This window comes from Musca autumnalis, unplaced genomic scaffold, assembly GCF_047663935.1.
Source record: "Musca autumnalis isolate F117 unplaced genomic scaffold, ASM4766393v1 scaffold_5, whole genome shotgun sequence".
Lineage (NCBI taxonomy): Eukaryota > Metazoa > Arthropoda > Insecta > Diptera > Muscidae > Musca > Musca autumnalis.
In genome coordinates this window covers 77,472,258-77,492,471 of record NW_027412088.1, presented here as the reverse complement: position 1 = coordinate 77,492,471, position 20,214 = coordinate 77,472,258, and the positions used below count along the sequence as shown (strand labels likewise).

General features: G+C 34.4%; 1 protein-coding gene and 2 long non-coding RNA genes across 3 annotated transcripts; all 3 read left to right on the top strand.

Moving 5' to 3' along the window:
• The first annotated feature begins 4,313 nt into the window (after positions 1–4,313).
• On the top strand, positions 4,314–5,521 carry LOC141404952 (uncharacterized). Its single transcript, XR_012413113.1, has 2 exons — positions 4,314–4,453; positions 4,519–5,521. It is a non-coding gene; the product is annotated as an uncharacterized lncRNA (long non-coding RNA).
• Positions 5,522–6,985: 1,464 nt separating this feature from the next.
• On the top strand, positions 6,986–8,313 carry LOC141386976 (uncharacterized). The gene is made up of 3 exons (XR_012408452.1): positions 6,986–7,055; positions 7,142–7,298; positions 7,369–8,313. It is a non-coding gene; the product is annotated as an uncharacterized lncRNA (long non-coding RNA).
• A 2,646-nt stretch (positions 8,314–10,959) lies between these two features.
• Positions 10,960–18,923, top strand: RagC-D (Ras-related GTP binding C/D). Its single transcript, XM_073989231.1, has 5 exons — positions 10,960–11,231; positions 11,343–11,813; positions 13,308–13,526; positions 13,593–13,735; positions 17,672–18,923. Exons 1-5 carry the CDS (start codon positions 11,229–11,231, stop codon positions 18,003–18,005), a joined length of 1,170 nt encoding a protein of 389 aa, XP_073845332.1. The 5' UTR covers positions 10,960–11,228; the 3' UTR covers positions 18,006–18,923.
• The last annotated feature ends 1,291 nt before the right edge of the window (positions 18,924–20,214 follow it).

Here is a 20,214-nt window from a genome sequence, read left to right as displayed (position 1 = left end):
AGTTGAAATCTTTGTGTGATCATAACATCAACGACTTAGGGCGAAAGGATCGGTTAGAGATTATTAGAGGGCAAATATCCAAAAATTTACATGAATCCTATGAGCGAAGTGCCAAACGATACAACCAAAGGGCTCGTATTGTTAAATTCGTACCAGGGCAAGAGGTTTTTCGGCGAAACCATGTCTTGAGTGACTTTGGAAAAAACATTAATGCCAAATTTTGTAGGAAATATTTAAAATGTCGAATAGTTAAGCCAGTGGGGAACAATATGTTCGAAATTGAAGACATGCAAGGTAAGCCACTAGGCACTTGCCATGTTAAAGACATAAAAATGTAACACCATACTGTGGGGGGTTATCTTATAAAGGCAGAGTTGGAACATTTGAAGGAAAATTGTGAATTCTAACAAAACTACAGCTAGAGCCGTGTAGCGAACCCGGACCACAGAAATGACTCCAACATATGTAGCAGATTGGAACGAGTGCCGTGCGTACTGAGGGAGAGCAAAGTGGCCGGGACAAAAGTTAGATTCAAATTACCTTACAGTTCCAACTAATACCAATTATAATGATAAGATCCCACAAGTCATGATGTACGATATTCTAGAATCTCCGATAGCAATCAATGATCAAATTATAATGAATGTTCAAACTCGATATTTGTTTCCCAATATTACAGGTTATTAAGGGTGCGAGTTAATAGGCAATGTGATCAAGCTCAATATACCAATACTTACCCATACCTATTTTGTTTAACAAGCATAGCTGAATGCACAGAGTGAATTGAAAAGTGAAGAAAATATTTGGATTATTCTAGCTAGTGTCCGAATAAATAATTTGGCTAATACCCTTGTTGATTTATTTGATAGTAATTAAAATTGTCAACTAAAATTACGCCCAACTTCATTCCAAAATTTAAAATATTTGATAATACCTCTCTCGAGCTCGAAACTTTTCAGCCCGACTGTATTCCGTCTAATTAATTTTTTCAAACACGCTTGCTACCATACTCCCTACTCAATATACCACACCCTAATGAGTAGTATTGTAATTATTTTGTTAGGGTATATTCCATTTTTTATATAAAAAAAATGTAGCCTATTTGCTTCATGTTTTTATAAATAAATTCAAAATTAAATTAAATTTCACATTTTCATAGAATACTTGGGATCATATTATTCATAAAATAGAAATGACCGACCACAGTCTTGCACTTTTTTTTATTCAAAAATGAACTATTTGAGGCGAGTTTTAAAATGTATTTAGGGTTTCCCAAGAACATTGTCAGAACCACCCCATTGTTCCAAATTTCAATGACAATTTATATTTGTATTATAATGTTTATGATGCAATCGCAAGTTGACACTATAATCCCAGCGGATATCTTCTCTTGTTGTCCACATTAATTATTTGTTCTCAAAAAAATATAGTAAACAAATAATTTAGTTGTATTGTGCCAACAATATTTCGCAGCGTTATTATTGTTTGTGCATTACTCGCTACCAAGGCACATTTAAAGAAGGTAGAAGTGACAATCAGCTGTATTTTTACTTATTTTGGTAAATTTGGTTTTCAAAATGTAATAGGGTCTAATCATGAAATTTTAAACTTCGAAATTGGCTACCAAAAAATACTGCTTTTCATCCAAAACGTGTAATAAAAATGACCTACGACAGTTCTGAATGCTTCATATTTACATTTCGATTCAAATTTGTTCTATTTTAGAGGATTTTCAAAATGTATTTATGTTTTTCCTGAGACAATTTTTGGAACGACCCTATTATTCAATATTTTCTCTGACAATTAATTTTCAATAACAACAATGTTGTTTTTGTAAATTTTTAGTTGTTGTAGTTTATGCATATACCTTCTATAAATTTGCCTTGCTCGCTACAAAAACTGTTGAAATCTAAAGAATATTAAGGCCTTATTAAAGGAAAAGGAATCTTGATAATGTTTTGGGGAATTCATGCATTTTCCTTTTATAGATATTTCATGGTGATGTTTAACCTTTTATTTCATATTTCCTAGACAATAATCTAAATGATGTGCGATATATCCATATCAGTGTTCACGAAAATGTTCATTTATTCCGGAAGTGGTTAATAAAGTCGAAGTGGCAAAGAAATGTCCGTTCGGACCTATCTACAAACACCACCTCCACTGGTTGGAACAATCATTTGCAAGAATTGTAAACCTCCTTGTTATGTCGACTAAACACATGATCAATTGCAGCAACCAGTGCGTACGTTATTCCTATTTTTATCACAGTTAAAACAACCGAGATGTTCTACCGTCTATCGGTTATGATATATCCCTAACATATACAAAAGGTAAAACATACCTGTTGACAGGATGTAATGCTGGGTAATCCAAAATAATTCGTCAAATCCCAAAATAGAAAAGGTAGAATAATCAGGATTAATTAGTGTACCTGTAGAGAAAACAGAATAAAATATGAGAGGGCCAGACATTATGATGAATGAGTCAAATACAATTATTGTGCTATTTAAAGCCAACAACAAAATACCTGATAGGTCATGTCATCCAACGAAACCCCTCTTAAGAATGATATTGTTCATCAATTTTTTTATATAAACTGCGATGTTTGGCAGGTAGGTGATGGGATGTTGTTTATTGCCGCCATGAATCACCAAACAGGGCAATGATGTGTTACAAAAAGGAGTATAAATAACCTAGGAAGAAGGATAAACGTTAATAGGAATACAAGAATAGGAGCGACAGGTACTTACCACTTGGATAGGCAGATGTTCTCTACTCCATGTGCCATAAAATGGCAAAATATGAATCCTTAGGAAAACGTCCTTTCCACCCGAAAAGTTTTAGGTAGGTTACGGCCCACAACAAGTAGTATCGACATGTAAATAACACCATCAAAGATTATAAAGGATGTCGATGAAAATTGGGTGAGATGCCTTGCCATAAAACCTTTTTTCGGCCAAGTCAGCTGGTCCTATTGGTGTAGTAAACATGACGATAGGATACGATGGAGTCAGAATGCTGATTGTGCCGATGAGCGTGAGCGACCTGTGAAGGTAGGAAACAATAAGAACTATGAATAATATAGACCCAATGAATTTGTTAAAATACTTACGGCAGCGTCCAACAATGTCCCTCATGTTTATGATATCATTTGCCTCCAAACCATTTCGGGGAAAATAGATGACCAATTGGTGTTTATGTTGTTGTCTGCACTCCAACGTTTCGCTGAATAAAGCCCCCCAAAGAAACTGCAACAAATAAAAACAACGATTATTAATGCACAGAAGGTTGTGACACAATTCAATAAAAAACGTTTACTCACCGAAATTCCTCAATGTATTCCGTCGACAGGACAGGGAATCTGTAAAGAAAATAGCAAAAAAAAAATGATTATTCGTTGGGACGACAAAAAAATTTGATTTATTTAATTTATTTAATTTACAATTGTATGCCATGAATGAATGAAAAGAGAAGATATGAAAATGAAAACAATTTCTTCTTCTTCCTCTTGAATTCATTCATGACGAAATGATAGCGTTGCCAACTAATGTACATTTATAGGGTACTATGGTAGTAAATGTGTGCATTTCTTGTATGGGTAGTATGAGATGGTAGTATGTGTGAAATAAGACTCCACGAGCACACTATGAATTTACCGTTTGTTTTGGAGAAGCCTCATGGGCATTTTTTGGGTATACATACCTGGAAATGTGATTTATGCCCGGCTTGAGGACTCCAGGGCGTGGGAGTTCCCCACGTTGGGATTTAGGAGCACGCACATCGTCCCTTGCGCAATTTCCTCAGCAATGGTCGATGTTTTGTTGCGTGGGCAGGTCAGGAAGCGGGCGGTAAAAGTCAACATAGCGGCGGCGCACCATGACTGGAAAATAATTAATGAGTTTTTTTTAATAAAGACGTTTTTATATTAAACAATGGTTTACATACCAAGTTCCCAGCTGTAAGGATTGAATAATTTTTCTTTCATTCAAAAAAAGAAAAAAATTCTATTTCAGTATGAGAAACTTGTGTATGGGGTACGATGTGAACGCAATAGAACTGAGGAAAGGAAATGTAGGGTATTGCCATTTCAAAATAAAATTATTGTTCAATGGACCAATACATACTACCATAAATAGCAGCGCTGAAATTGTTGTTTAGTGAGGGTAGTAACGTCACTGTATCTGTAAACTAAATGTATGGATATATTTTTCATGTATAGGAATCCAAAATGTCTTGGAAAATTAGGGAAAATGGAGGAAAATAGAGAAGCTATAAAAGGCCAAAAGCGGCAAACTGAAGCCTTTATTTGTGCAGTAACCGTCATTAAAGTTGCGGGTCATGACATACCAAGTTTAAAGGCCAAAAAACGATTGTGTTGCCCAAAGATAGTAAAGTAAAAGACAGTTGTGTGCATTTTGTATTTCTTTATTTTGTGGAAATAAAAACAAAAGTAAGTGATGTTAGTGGCAGAGTGTCTATAAATGACCGTTTGCTAACAACGGCTTTTTATTATAGAATTTCCCGAGAAAAATCACCAATTCCACTGGCCTCAGCTATTCCCAGAAGTGGGGCCAGTGCGTCTTTTTTCGATTTATCTGTTTTTGCTGTTTTGGTTATTTAATTTTGCCCGTTGTGTTAACGTTTTGCCAGTGCCATATTACCAAGTTTTTGTTGCGGTTATTGGAACCGATGCCTTTTTGAGTGTGGCCATAAAAATTTTAAAGAACCAATTCCCGCCTGAGAAGTTTTAAGTGTGCTGGTTGTTTCGGCTTCTTGTCAACTTTGAGGCCACCAAATAACACCATTGGAACACTCTATATGCCTGTGTGCTGAAAAGGGGTATCGCCATTTTTTTGCCAATTTAACAAGCTGGAAAGTGAGGTAACACGTACTTTTGAGTGTCTTATATAAAAATCATGGCGGTTATCTGCAACTAAATAAAAGAAAGAAAATACGTTAACTAAAAAAAAAAAATTAATTAAATTAAATATAAAATTTACAATTAATGATAAATTGGTCATTTGATTAATTGCCTTTCAAATGATCCAATATTTGATACCAAAACCTAAAAAAAATCAATCTTTATGTATTAATGTGTGATGTCCTTGTGTTTGTCCTAGCTTATAAGTAAATTTGATATTGTTAGGATTTTTAATACCAGTTCTCAGCTAAAGTTTTATATGAATTTTGAAGGATTCTAGAGTAGACTGTGAGTAAATTAGTGGGCCGATTTGGCTAAAGAACTATCATAAGTGAGCTCCCTTAGGATAGATATCATTTTTTTGTTTGGATAACAAGACAGCGAATTTAAAAACGCAAGGAATACGCTCTAGAGCCCTTTTCTCGAAATATCTCTATATTGGAAAACCATCTAATATTTAAATAATTTACTGGTGTTAGAGATTCCATTTTCTTGCCATTTTTTTTTATATTTAAACAGACTATCAATAAAAGATTTAGATTTAAGTCAACTTTTTATATTAATAAATGTTTCATGTCTGATGAGTTGAAAAGATAATAATATGTGTTAATCTATTTGTGATTGGGGGACTCCTTTAAAAGGTGATGAGGTGAGTGTGTGTGTCTTGTGGGGTTTCCAACGAAATGCGAATTGGACTTTTGGAAACCATGGAAGGGCGGGCAAATGCGGGAGTAATAACACCAATTCTCCCTTATCAAAGCAGTGTTTGTATGTTTGTTTTTCTTATTTGTATCGTTTGTTCGTTAGCATATCAAATTTGTGTTCGCCCTGTGGAGTTAGGTTTGGACGGTTGAGAACCAGACCCTGAACTGCTAGCAAAGCCGGATGGTCCAATCTAGCGCCGCCTGAGCAGGGATTGTAACAAGCGTTGTGGATAGGTTTAAAGCATTAAATAAATAAACTGCAATTTTAAAATTTATGTTTTTGTTCCGTTTGGTTTAAAATATCAAAAGAAACAAAAACAAATTTCATACATTTTTCGGAAACAGCTGACTTGCAAGAAGCAAGCTTTTGCAAAATGATGTTCGATAACTTTCTGCAATATTTCTTGCTTGAGAGAGTAAAATTCACTGAGAGAGGTTGCTGGAACTGACTGAGTAAAGTTATCGTACACACCTAATAAAAGCACATGAAAAAACACTGCTTGAATTCGCCTCTGTTTCAATTCGCCTTGGTCGAGTTTCTTTTGTTACTGAAAAATCGACTTTGACACTAACCCGGCGTTTACAAATGCCAGTATTGGCAAGACTATAGCAAAAATACAAACCTTATTCACACATACATTTATAAATTTTTAAATATGTATAGAGAAAAGTATGAATGTATTGGTGAAAATGGTTTGTAACTTTGCTATTGTCTTGCCAATACTGGCTGTGTGTAAATGCCTAGTAAGTCGAATTTTAATTTTTTTCCCTATAGGTCCAGCATTTTTCGATTTGCCCATCCCTACTCGGAAGAAATAGGTCTGTACGATAACCCAAAAGTTTGTACAAATTTGTAATAACTTTTACAAAATGCTGTTCGATAACAAACTTGTAAAGTAAAAGAGAGCGAATTTGGAGACAATAGTGAGAGAATTTTGGAGAGCATTGGAGAGTTTTGTTTACAAGTTTTTGCAAGGAAAATTTTTCTTGTAAGAACTTGCAAGTTTGATCAGCTGATTTAAATTCGAATATTTTGTGGCGGACTTCTTGTCAAAAAAATAAACAAACGTTTGGCTATAAAAATAAATAGAAATAAAAAAGCATGGTACAAATACACAGGTAGCCGCATCGGCAATTGTGGGTAACATAAGGTGTCAAAATTTGACATCAATTCAATGCAGTTGACACATTATGTTACCATCAGCTGGCATGATAATGCTACCTGTATTATTGTACCATGTAAAAAAGGGAAAAATATTAAGATTTTGTATTTTCTTTTGGTCAAGTGTTTATTTGTTTATTTGTTGATTTTTCAGTTTTTTTAATTTAGCTTGTTGACCTTTTGTACTGTTGGCAAATAAAACACAAGATTTTATTGTATTGCTTCCCGACGTTTCGTCACTTTTTTGGCGACTTCTTCAGGGGAGGTTCGTCTATTTAAATAAAACATAATATTCTTAAAATCAATCACAATTATGAGCATATTAATTACTTACAATATTTCTTTAAGTAGTGTTACATGGATTTTATATTTGTAAATATATAATGCATGATACAATGATACAAGGTAACCTCACGCTCACAACTCACAGAGTTGTATTCACTTTGCAGTCCCTTCATTGACAAAATGTTTTTGACAAACTTTGTATGTATATGTTAAAATATGTCAGGTATGTCAGGTTTATTTACATTCTGAATTTCAAACCAATTTAATTAAAATTTTTAATTTATATTTTTCAGGCAGATGGAAGCCAATTTAGCCCTGTACGTCTATTTGGCTGGAGAATAACTGTCGAACGGATAAGCCGATGAGGTCCAAATGTTGATCTTCAAAATATTTTTCCAAGCATTGAACAATTTCGCATTAGCTCTGTGACATAAAGCATGAATTTGGTTGCAGATGTATAATTTGGTGTTGAAGCACCTGGTCTTCAGCTACACATAAAAGATAAATGTGTATACCCTCAGCCTATAAGCTTAGGTCAAAATTGTGCCTCATCGAAATAATGGTTCAGACGATTTGGAGTTGATTTATCCATGACCGTCCGTCTAGGTGATGCGCACGATAAATCTCGGACGGATCAATTGACTTATTCCAAAAATAGCATTTCTTTCGGACCTAGATCGTGTATGGAATATATCGTTTCAATCCTTCGAGTACCACGACACAAAATTTGTCCTTAAATGCAGTTTATTTGATATTGCACATCGTAATATTTCTTTCAAACATTTGCATGCTCTTGCTTACGGGGAAAACAACACTTCCCATTTTCTTTTCGAAAGATATCGCGCCCTGTACTTTCAGTTGGTAAACGTATAAATTAGACCTTTGGACCACTACGTCAGAAAGAATGGACATGGACGAAAAACTTAATATCGCTCCACAAGGAATAGCGTCGGTATAAATATCCTTCCGTACCTAAACTGTACTTCAACAAAAAATTTGAACTTTTGTGGTGGAGGCAAAATAAGGAGAGCGCAATATGGACCATTTTAGAAGTTAGAATCAATTTGTACAATATATTATCCATAGTTTGGATCAAATTGTTTGCTTTTTTCGTTTAAGAGATATATCGTGTACCATTTTAGTGACATTTTTTAACTTTTGGGTGAGTTACCGGAAAGTGTGGACCAATATTGTCCATCTTCGAACTTATACTAACTATAGACTCCAAATTGTCTGAAACGAATTTCGTCCAAACATACCTGGGGTCTAAAATCATTATTTCTATGGGCACATTTTGCCCGTAAAGACTGAGGGTATAAAAATGCGGAATTCTATGGCTAACTTTCAAAACATCAGTTGCTTTGTAAATCTCTTAGGCATACTGTTCCATAATGTCGCTGTTGTGCATTTGAAACGCAGAGAAGATTTTGCAACGGTGTGCACTTTGAAATTCTTCTAAAATGCACGAGCAGTAACTGAAACAACGCAGTTTTAAGACTACACATAATAAATAGCACAACCTTGAAGTCGACGGTAGAGCATTCCCAGCGAAGTCAAACCCAATCACATCGCTTTACATTACAAGGAGAAACCTCTTACTCTCCGCAGGAAAAACACAAACAAGTTATATAAATGTATCTTATAATTGCAGTTTAATTTTCTATACATTTGAAAAGTACAAAAATGAATAAAAAGTAAGTTTTAAACATTAATGAGTACCCATATTTTAATTACTATATTCCATCGGAACACAATTGTTCATTGGCTTTACTATCTACAGAGGATTCGTAACTAAACATTTCCTTTGGGGACGGACATTAGCTCTTACGAGAAATCTCATTTTCTAATAGTGACTTGAATCTCTGAGGTTTTTGTACTATATTGAGATTAATTTGCTTGGTGTTATATATGTCCGGATTGACTGTCTCCACTAATTTCTTCTTCTACATGTTCCAGGCGATGACAACATATTTGGTGATTGGTCTGCCTCGCGTCTGTAAAAGAAATATTTGCATTTTGTCAAACTATAAGAACTTTGAAGCGATAACATACCTTTTTATTTCCTTTGTTCCTTCATCGTCGGAGAAATCTTTAGTTTCTTCACTTTTCCATGAGCCGTATTCTGGTTCCTCATATTGTAACAGGTGTTGTGTCACCAGATACGTTTAGCAAAGATCTTAGCCAATTCAAATCGATGCGAAGGCGGAGGATTCATCAGGATGAACAAAAACTGCTGCTGGCAAGGAAACACTTGATTTGTTTATTCTTATCTTTTATACCTAGACCAGTGGTCTAGCTTTGTTTGAAATCTGCAATAATACAAAGATATTCCAGTCTACTTCTGAGAAACAGAAAAACACCATTTCGATCTGCTTCTACATAAATACACACTTATTTTAGCGAGTTTTCACATAGACCGCGAGTCCGTTTCATTTGAGCACACTGCTCAAAATTTTGTGTAAAATTTTTCATAAAAACACGAAAATATTGAAAGATATATATATTTTTATTCTGTTCCAACAATTTATATAAACACACAAACGTAAACAAACAGTGTGCTGTTTTTGTTGTAATTGACATACAATAACAACAAAAACGTTCATATTGTTTCGAAGCAGTGTTGTATTTGGCAGCTCAAGGACGGGTTTTCTAATGAGATTACCTTCTTATTCTGCCATGTATATAATGACAATGACACAACTTAAATCTATATCACAGTGGGTTCATAATATTGCAACTCCATAACTGCAACTGATGTTGTCAGTATCTTCTTTTAAATTCATCGTTCTGTTTATGTTCTGCTGTATTCTTAAGCTTTCCTTCAGTAACCGTTTTCTCTCTGTTCTCTCTTTATCTAGAATTCTTATATTATTGAAATCGGGAGAGTGACCTGTGTTCAAAACAGGGGTGCCAAGTTGGTGGTTTTCCCGCTACATGTGGTGATTTTTGACGTACAAAAACCACTGTTTAAGCAGGAATGTCTACTGTTTCAAGGTAAAAATCGCTACAAACCTATGGTATGTGGCTGTAGCGATTTTTGCCTCAGAACAATTGGCATCCCTGGTTCAAAATGTGTTGTGCTAACGCAGTGCTCTCTTTTTGTTTCTCTATGTCAAATTTGTGTTCTGACATTCTTATGTTAAGCGCTCTTTTTGTTGTCCCTATGTATATTTTGTTACATCGTTCATTCTCATTTCCTTTACAATCTATTTGGTAAACAACATTGTTTTGTTGTTCTTTTTCGATTGGTGTTTTGACGTTTGTGACGTTTGTATGCAAATCTAACTTTGTTGTTAGTAATTTTGCTGAGGTTGTTGTTGTCAAAAAGACCTGGAATATATGTTACGCCATAAAAAGTTGTTCTTTCATCTTTGTCAGAAGATGATTTAGTTTGTGTTTGTTTATATTCATTTTTGATTTTAATTTTAATTTCGTCAATAAGAGAGATAATAGTTTTATTAGGGAAGCTGTTGTTTTTTAAAATGTTTGTCATTATGATGGAGTTTTTATTATGGAATTGTTCGTCACTTATTTTGAAAATACGGTAGATTAGATTTTTTGCTGTGTTTAGTATTTGTGTTTTCGGTTGTGTGGCATGAAAATTTAGTATTCTTCCGGAAGATGTTTCTTTAGCGTACCAATCAAAAATTATGGTAAAATTTGTGGAGAGACGTTACTGAGAACTTGCTGAGTACTTGCAAGTACTTTTCACTTGCGAAGTTATCGTACAGACCTAATAAAAAATAAATAATAAACGATTCCACAATTATCTACAATCGACTACATCCAAGTGAAAAGTCGTCGTGTCGATTTACCTATCCCTATTTAAATCATATGTATGACGGTCTTTTTTTTCAACCTTCGGAAGACTATCTATTATCCGCTTTTTGTTTTGATTATGAGTCTTTATCAACCTTCCTTCCTATCTCCCTTTTTCGTTTCAGAGATGCCATATCGCCAAACAGAAATGTCACGTACGTCATTCCCATTCAATCATTCAATACATATACAACAAATCTAACAAATCTCACAAATAAAAGATTTAATAAACGATATACATTACAAATAAAATAACACAACTGTCTGGAACATAACAAATAACTTAAATGCCTACAGTGTAAATCCAGATTGACATCCCAGAAGCACCGTCAAGATGGTAAGACGAATTCTTCAACGAGAATGAGCAAAGTGGCGTTAACAAACACCACCCACAAGAGATATGATTATCTACGCATTAAACAAACATTTTTCTTTTTCGTATTTATAGAGTTACGAAGACGATGACTATCATGTGGATACATTTCCCAAAGAATATGGATATGGAGCCTTCGATCAAGATGGTCTCGATTCAACGGGTATGGCTGGTTCGGATGCAGATTCCAAGCCACGTATTTTGTTAATGGGTTTACGTCGTTCCGGTAAAAGTTCTATACAAAAAGTTGTCTTCCATAAAATGTCCCCAAACGAAACACTGTTCTTGGAATCGACAAGTAAAATTGTCAAAGACGACATCAACAATTCAAGTTTTGTACAATTTTCGATATGGGATTTTCCTGGACAAATTGATTTTATTGATCCCACATTTGATTCGGATATGATATTTGGAAATTGTGGTTCGTTGGTGTTTGTTATCGATGCCAAGGATGATTACAATGAGGCGTTGACGAAATTCAAGAATACGGTCATTAAGGCATACAAAGTTAATCCCCGCATTAAATTTGAAGTTTTCATACATAAGGTGAGTGAAATTGTTTAGGTAATTACATATGTTTTCTTTTTTAAGGGAAGAGGTTGTGTACGGATAATGATATCTGTCAATTTTGAACTTTTCTTGAAAAGGGAAAGAAGATCGTTGAGTCCGATAAAATACAAATATGTACCTTGTTGCCGGAGCGGACAATTATATGGGACGCTGGTTGACAATAGCAACATTTCGCTTACTTACTACCAAAATATCCTTGTGGCACTTTAAAGTAGTAAGTCATTGCTATATCTATTTAGGGCAAGCTGCCGATGAAGATCCTCATGTCCCTAGCCTGCAGAACTTAAGGATCGGATAAAGAACCGTTAGACTGTAGTCCACGTATAGAAATACAGGTCCGCCAGAACACAGGCAATAGGACTGAAATAGTTGGACGTCTCATGACTCAATTGGACTATATTGAAAATACAGACTTTGGAGTCCACCTAGCACCTTCTGCAGTATAAAACTGTCAACTACGTAGAAAAACTAAAAGCAGTTTTGGATTAACTACGAGTTGTTGTCGCATCAAATCCTATTGGGAAGTGTATAAAACATCTGTCCACTGGGAGCTCACACCTACTCTTCTAACAACAAAATCTTTGTGGTGCCTGTGACATCACAATTGAAGAACCTGTTCATACCAATGCTGTGCCCCGGCAGTCTGTCATTTCTCTAGCCTCGTACCACAACCGACTGTTTGACTTTTTTAATTTTGAACGCCGTTCGTTTCTCAATCATGGGGAGGCTAATCTACTTTCTGATTCTGAGAGTTTACAATTTCCCTTTTCAGGCAGCTTCACAGGCCCTCAAATCCTTGGGAAACTAAGATAATTTTACGGTATATAATCACTTTAATGTTAATATATAACATTTCCCACGAATACCCTGGTAGATAGGACAAGGGAGTACTTCTAGAAAATCAATGATTACAGCCCAACTCATCGACCACGGATCGTATGCATTGCATGCCGCACATTTTGGTATAGACCCCCCTTAAGCATTTCATTGAATACTTTTACCGAATGCATACATCTTAATATATAGATCATCCACTTTCAACCAAGCTCAATGCAATATATTTTTAAAAACCTGAAATGTTACTAAATCTACTTGTAATTGTGTATGTTAACGTATGTGTTGTGATTAAAACGCCAACACTGGCAGTTTAGTGTTTCTATCTACTGTTTGCCACAATGAAAACACAATTCATTTAGCAGCGATAACAATGCAAATCAGCATTTATATGACTTCATAAATATGTTTTTCAATATTATGACATGACACATTATGGCGGGAGGGTGGCTTATATTTGTAATTACAGAGATCAATGTCCACATGTTTAATACGGGGATTTATAAAATATGTGATAAGGGATACAAATAATATTGTCATATCCAATCAGTAATAAATTAAAATACATACATAGGTCATAAATATTATCTTTGCCTACTGAACTTTATCATTCATTCATTATTTTCTATTTTTCAGGTTGATGGCATTAGTGATGATACGAAAATGGAATCACAACGTGACATACATCAACGAGCCTCCGATGATTTAGCTGATGCTGGTTTAACACAAATCCATTTAAGTTTTCATTTGACTTCCATTTATGATCATTCAATATTTGAGGCCTTTTCAAAGGTGGTACAAAAGTTAATACCCCAATTGCCGACATTAGAAAATTTGCTCAATATTTTTATATCGGTAAGTTGGGAATATCTAAAACAAATATCAATATCAAACAATAAATAATTTTTTGCTTTCTTGTAGAATTCTGGCATTGAAAAGGCATTTCTATTCGATGTTGTATCAAAAATTTACATTGCAACCGATTGTTCACCGGTCGATATGCAAAGTTATGAATTATGTTGTGATATGATTGATGTTGTTATCGATTTATCGAGTATATATAGGTAAGTAGGGATTTTATTTATAAAAAATAATCTATTTATTAATTCGTTAATTCGAACACAGTTAATGTTTCTTAAAAAATAATGCATTTGTTTACAATTTAGTTAGTGTTGCCATTTTGTGAATTCATTGCATTTAGCCAAGACATCCATCATACAAATAACGTTGCCAACTACATTTGTAGCCTTTCATAACAACAATCTTTTGTATGGGTTGACTGTGCTGTAGGAAAATTCACCACTCACGCAATGCTTAGTGTGATATAACAGTTTTCATTCTACAATAGTGTTCACCAGCAACAACAAATTCAACCGCTGCGATTGAGTTGGGCACACACACGAGATTATCTATCCCTCTCTAGATAAACATCGTGTGTGTTAATTCATTGCTAAAACAAAGAAGATGATCGGTGGTGAGAGCAACGTTCAAACCACAATTGAGATTGTAGCTCTGTTCCTTTACGTGCAAGAATCTTCAAGTTTTACCACTTTTTACTCGAAAAGCGTTCCTTTACTTCAGACACCATACAATTCATATGAGAGCAGTTTACAACTTTTGCTACTTTTGCCGGTTTTACCACTTTCAAAAGTAAAGGAACAGACCATGTGTGTGTTCACACCATAGATGGGCTTTCTTGCACGCCAGCGTTGCTATGTTTTGTTTCTCTTTTTGTTGTTACAACATTAATAAACATTTACGGGTAATTTTGCAAATTTGTTTTAATGTAATAGTTTTTTGGAATTGTTATGATACCGTCTGTGTTTAAAAAATATTAAAAAAGCAAAGAAATTTTAACAAAAACCCCGTTCTAATTTTCCCTTAAATTCTATTTAAGAGAAATTTTGCCCATCTATGGTTCACACAGACACGGCTCGCGAGCCCAGTGGTGATTAACATTGTTCTACAGCAGTGTTAATCACCACTGGGCTCGCGAGCCGTGTCTGTGTGAACACACACAATCTCAATTGTGGTGAGTTTGAACATTGCTCTCACCACCGATCATCTTCTTTGTTTTAGCAATGAATTAACGCACACGATGTTTATCTAGAGAGGGAAAGATAATCTCGTGTGTGTGCCCAACACAAACGCAGCGGTTGAATTTGTTGTTGCAGGTGAACACTGTTCTACAGTCACTAATTCTTTAATCTGTTATATTTGGGACACTACTAGATGTTTCCGATGTAAAAGACTCTAAGAGCTGTGTTTATTTAAATTTAATTTAAAACCCATATCATGAATAGCTGGGTTACATCGCAATATAATCCAATTAGCATTTGTTAACATGGCAAATTCTGACCAAAAAATATGAAAAATTTTGAGATCGAATCTCAAATGCCTTCCCAGAATGCTTCTCCTTAATCTTAACACTAATTCGCTCTTGGAACTAAGTTCGCTCTATAGTTGTGGCATTCCATGCTAGGAGGCAATGATCATAGCGTTGGCAGAGCGGATAGTTGGTTTTGCACTTTGAATGAGGACGTCCCTACCAAACGAAGAAAAAGTGGCTAGATGGATTATCTGAAGCGTTACAACATTGAAACGAGAACAACAAATTTGTGAGAAATTGTTAAGTCACTCTCAAACACTGGATAAAGGATGATGATGGGACTTCAGTCACGTGTGATGACGTCACACTGATTGATCCGAAAAGATAAGCAATCTGTCGATTACCAGAGCGTGGCACGAAGAGAAGAGTGGGAGCAAGTTAAGTTGAGTCGCTCAGCTAAAATTTTTTTCTTTATATTGTAATTTTTTTTAATATCCGGCCTTCGGCTGGGTTGTTAAGATCAAATCTAGGGCACGGGAACAACATTTTTTTTTTAATTTAACAAGTTTCTCTTAGTAGCTGGGCTTTAACCAAGGGAGTTTTTGAACTTCAAAGGACCATATCTCGGGAAGTACGATTTTCACAAAAAAAAAAAAAAAAAAAAAAAATAAAAAAAAATAAAAATAAATAAATAAATTATATTGTCATGATCAAGAAGGTGAGATCTGCCTGTAAAAAATCCCGATCGGAGCTGAGCGATTATCTAGCATAAAATCTGCATCTGTAAAAGAATTCATCTGAATTCATGAACTGAATGAGCCAGGAGACAAATATCTTACTATAGTCCTCAACATGTCGATAGCTATCCTCTCTGTTTCCGAAGTCTGGCCACTGAAGCACAGAAGAATGCCTGGAAAAAAACTCAGATTGGCCTCTTCGGTCATCAAGCTTATTAAATTTAGGATTTCTCCTGGGTAAGTGGGTAACGTTTGGTCCGTCACACCTTTCCCCGTTCAACACTTCCAGGAAATTGAATGAAGGCAATTGTGGCATCAATCCCCAGCATCTGGCGGTATCTTGGCGTCAAATTCGATTGCATGTTTAAGCTAAGAAAGATGTCTTCAGAACTGTAACATGTCCCTTTCAGACAATTTGGAGTTCATTTATGATGTCTCGAACGGATCAACTGACTTGGTTCATATTTTGGTTATCGTAATATTTTGTCCAAACTTAGTTTAAGTTCGAATAAAGAATATCGTCACCATAAATGCCTGAAGACGTAACCCACAAAAACAAAACTTTACAGGAGAAGCAAGAATCGTTGAAAAATGAAAACCTTTTTTTTTGGAATATCAATGTTATGAGGGGGAGTTTTGGGATATTATCACTCACGTACGAATGGAAGTAAATAATAAACGCAAACCCGCTAAAAAACTTGGTTTTGGGATCCGTCATTACAACAAAATCTGCAATGTTATCCCATTTTCCGAAATGCCATTTCTTGAACAGGATCGTTATTTTTGAACGTGGAAGCTTGACATTTTGCCGGATCATGTATTTTAGCTTTATGTACCAAATTCCATCAAAAAACGAATTTTGATTTTCATGGGTTACGTCTTTGGGCATTTATGGTGACGATATATTGGTCTACTCCATCCGGTAACTCCCCCACAAAAGTTCAAAACTAAAATTGAAGGCAGTGACCGATTTGGTATGCAATGTTTCCAAAAATTAAAAAAATCACTAAAATGATGCGCACGATAACTCTCGAAGGGAGTAACCGAATTGGTCATAATATGGTAATACTACTTCAAGGCATATATCAGGTTTGAATATGGACTAAATCGGTATACTCCATCGTGTACTGCCCATACCAAATTTGGAAAAAGTGCTGTTTAAAAGCTTTTATCGGATAGTTTCCGATTTTTTTTGTAACAATGTTATTGGTCCAAACGTTGTGCATCGTATTATTTCTCACAGACTCGGTTTATGTTTGAATATTGACTTCCGACCACTTTTTCGGATACATCCAACACAAAGTTTGGAAAGAGTCCAGTATAAGGACTCGTCTGAAATAGCTTTTAAATTGTTGGCCCTTGTTACGAGATCACAATTTTTTTGGGGGGCAAGTCCATACTTCGTGGGAAATCGGCCCAAACCCCAAAGAAACACCTATAGACGTCAGAATTATTGTATTCATTTCTTTAGGTCCGAGGCTGAGGTTATATCACTGTCGGCGAGGCTGATACTTTCTTACTTGTTCGGATGTATTTCGAAATATTTTAATTGTAATTCGAGAATTCCATTTGTAATTCAAATCACTTCAATTGTAATTCAAGAATTCCATTTGTAATTCTTACATTCCATGTGAAATTCGAATTATTTCATTTGTAATTCGAATTGTTTTCCATTATTAAATCAAATTTTTTCTTTTTTTAATGCGAATTATTCCATATGAAATTCGAATTATTTTATTTGTTGTTCGAATTATTCCAATCTTCGGATTAAGTTTGATTGACACCTGAAAATGCAAATCTGAAGAATTGGTAGAATGTCGTTCCAAGCTATCAGTGCTAATTATCCCCTATATATTTTTACATCTTTTTGTCAATTAAAACTTATCTTTATTTTTATCAATTTACTTTATTCACATATTTTCCTTTTCTTGCAGTTCCGAAGAGGATGCTTTCGATAATCAAAGTTCTAGTCTCATCAAATTGAATAATAACACAATACTCTATTTGCGTGAAGTCAATAAATTTCTGGCACTGGTTTGTATATTGCGAGAGGAGAATTTCATACGTCAAGGTGTCATTGATTATAATTTTATGTGTTTCCGTGATGCCATAAGCGAGGTATTCGAGCTGCGTATGAAATCTCAAAAGTTACCCACCGTCGATGAACGTCAAGAATATATTATGAATGGTGATGGTGATTCCGATGATGAAAATATTGACGATGATGAAGAGGAGTTGGTGAATAGTAGAACAGGGAAAATGGTTTAATTGCAAAGAAAATTTTCTTTGTTTTAGGAACAAATTGCTTTCTTCCGACATATTGAAAAACTAGGGAAAGTGGTATCGTCCCTCAAGTTTTTTTATAGTTCTTTTACACATAATTATGAAAACTGTTTTTCTTTGAAATTTCTCTTTACTTTTCATGTGTGCCTTTTTATTGTTATTTGTTTGCATAGTCCTGCTCCTTCGTTTTCTTTCATTTACTCCTAAGAAAAAATTTTGTAAAAAATTCATTTTCTTCAACTATTTTTTCTTTTATTTTAAGATAGAATTAAAAAATCTATTTCTTTCATTATACACTAAATATTTACAGTTTTTATTTGCCATATTTACTCTATATTCGAACGAATGTTTCTAAAGCTTGTGTTTATTTTTTTAATTTTATAATATAATATCCATTAAATAACGACAACTCTTATATAGTAAACTATTATCGCCTTTTTGTTTGTTTTTGTAATTTTGCATTAAAGACAACTTCTAAAGTTACTACCATAACCTAAACGAACAAAAAAATTATATGAAATATATTTGTTTTGTTTCTTAGCTTAAATATAATCAGAACCACAATAAGAACTGTACCATTTATAAAAGTATATATTTTACAACAACATTATAAATAAACGAAAAACAAATCTAACGCAAAATCATATTTTGAATTGTTATGCTATCAACATTTAATTAATTTATTAATTAATAACATTTTATACCGGCTTAATTATACAACAACGTAATAAATAGCATTACTATAGAAATATTCTATTCTATTCAGTTCTCAATTTATTATAGTAAAAAAATTTGAAAAATTATTATTATAATTAAAATGAAATTAAAAAATAACCGTAAGTTTTTATGGTATATAAAAATAATAATAAGCTCATATATATTTTAATAAAAATCAAACGAAAATAATATTTGTAGAAATTCATATTAATTTTCAAAATACGAAACAACCTTTTAATTGGAAAGGGCCTTAAGAAGCACCCTTTCAATTGGAAAGGGTCTTAAGATGCACCCTTTCAATTGGAAAGGGTCTTAAGATGCACCCTTTCAATTGGCAAGGGTCTTAAGAAGCACCCTTTCAATTGGCAAGGGTCTTAAGAAGCACCCTTTCAATTGGAAAGGGTCTTAAGAAGCACCTTTTCAATTGGAAAGGGTCTTAGGAGGCACCCTTTTAATTGGAAAGGGTCTTACGAAGCACCCTTTTAATTGGAAAGAGCCTTTAGAAGCAACCTTTTAATTGGAAAGGGTCTTAAGAAGCACTCTTTTAATTGGAAAGGGTCTTTAGAAGCAACCTTTTAATTGGAAAGGTTCTTAAGAAACACCCTTTCAATTGGAAAGGGTCTTAGGAAGCACCCTTTTTTATTTGGAAAGGGTCTTAAAAAGCACCCTTTTATTTAGAAAGGGTCTTAAGAAGCACCCTTTTTATTGGAAAGGGTCTTAAGAAGCACCCTTTTAATTGGAAAGGGTTTAGGATGCACCCTTTTAATTGAAAAGGGTCTTAAGAAGCACTCTTTTAATTGGAAAGGTTCTTAAGAAACACAATTTCAATTGGAAAGGGTCTTAGGAAGCACCATTTTTAATTGAAAAAGGTCTTAAGAAGCACCCTTTTAATTGGAAAGGGTCTTAAGAAGCACCCTTTCAATTGGACAGGGTCTTAAGAAGCACCCTTTTAATTGGAAAGGGCCTTAAGAAATAAGAAGCACACTTTAAATTGGAAAGGGTCTTGAGAAGCACCCTTTTAATTGGAAAGGGTCTTAAGAAGCACTCTTTTAACTTGAAAGGGTCTTAAGAAGCACCCTTTTAATTGGAAAGGGTCTTAAGAAGCACTCTTTGAACTTGACAGGGGTGATAAAAAACACCATTTCAAATGGAAAGGGTTTAAGAAGCACCCTTTTATTTGGAAAGAGTTTTAAGAAGCACACTTTTAATTGGAAAAGGTCTTAAGAAGCACCCTTTTAATTGGAAAGGGTCTTAAGAAACACCCTTTTAATTGGAAAGGTTCTTTCAATTGGAAAGGGTCTTAGAGCACCCTTTCAATTGGTAAGGGTCTTAAGAAGCGCCCTTTTAATTGGAAATAGTCATAAGAAGCACTCTTTTAATTGGAAAGGGTCTTAAGAAGCACCCTTTCAATTGGAAAGGGTCTTAAGAACCACCCTTTTAATTGGAAAGGGTCTTAAGAAGCACCCTTTCAATTGGA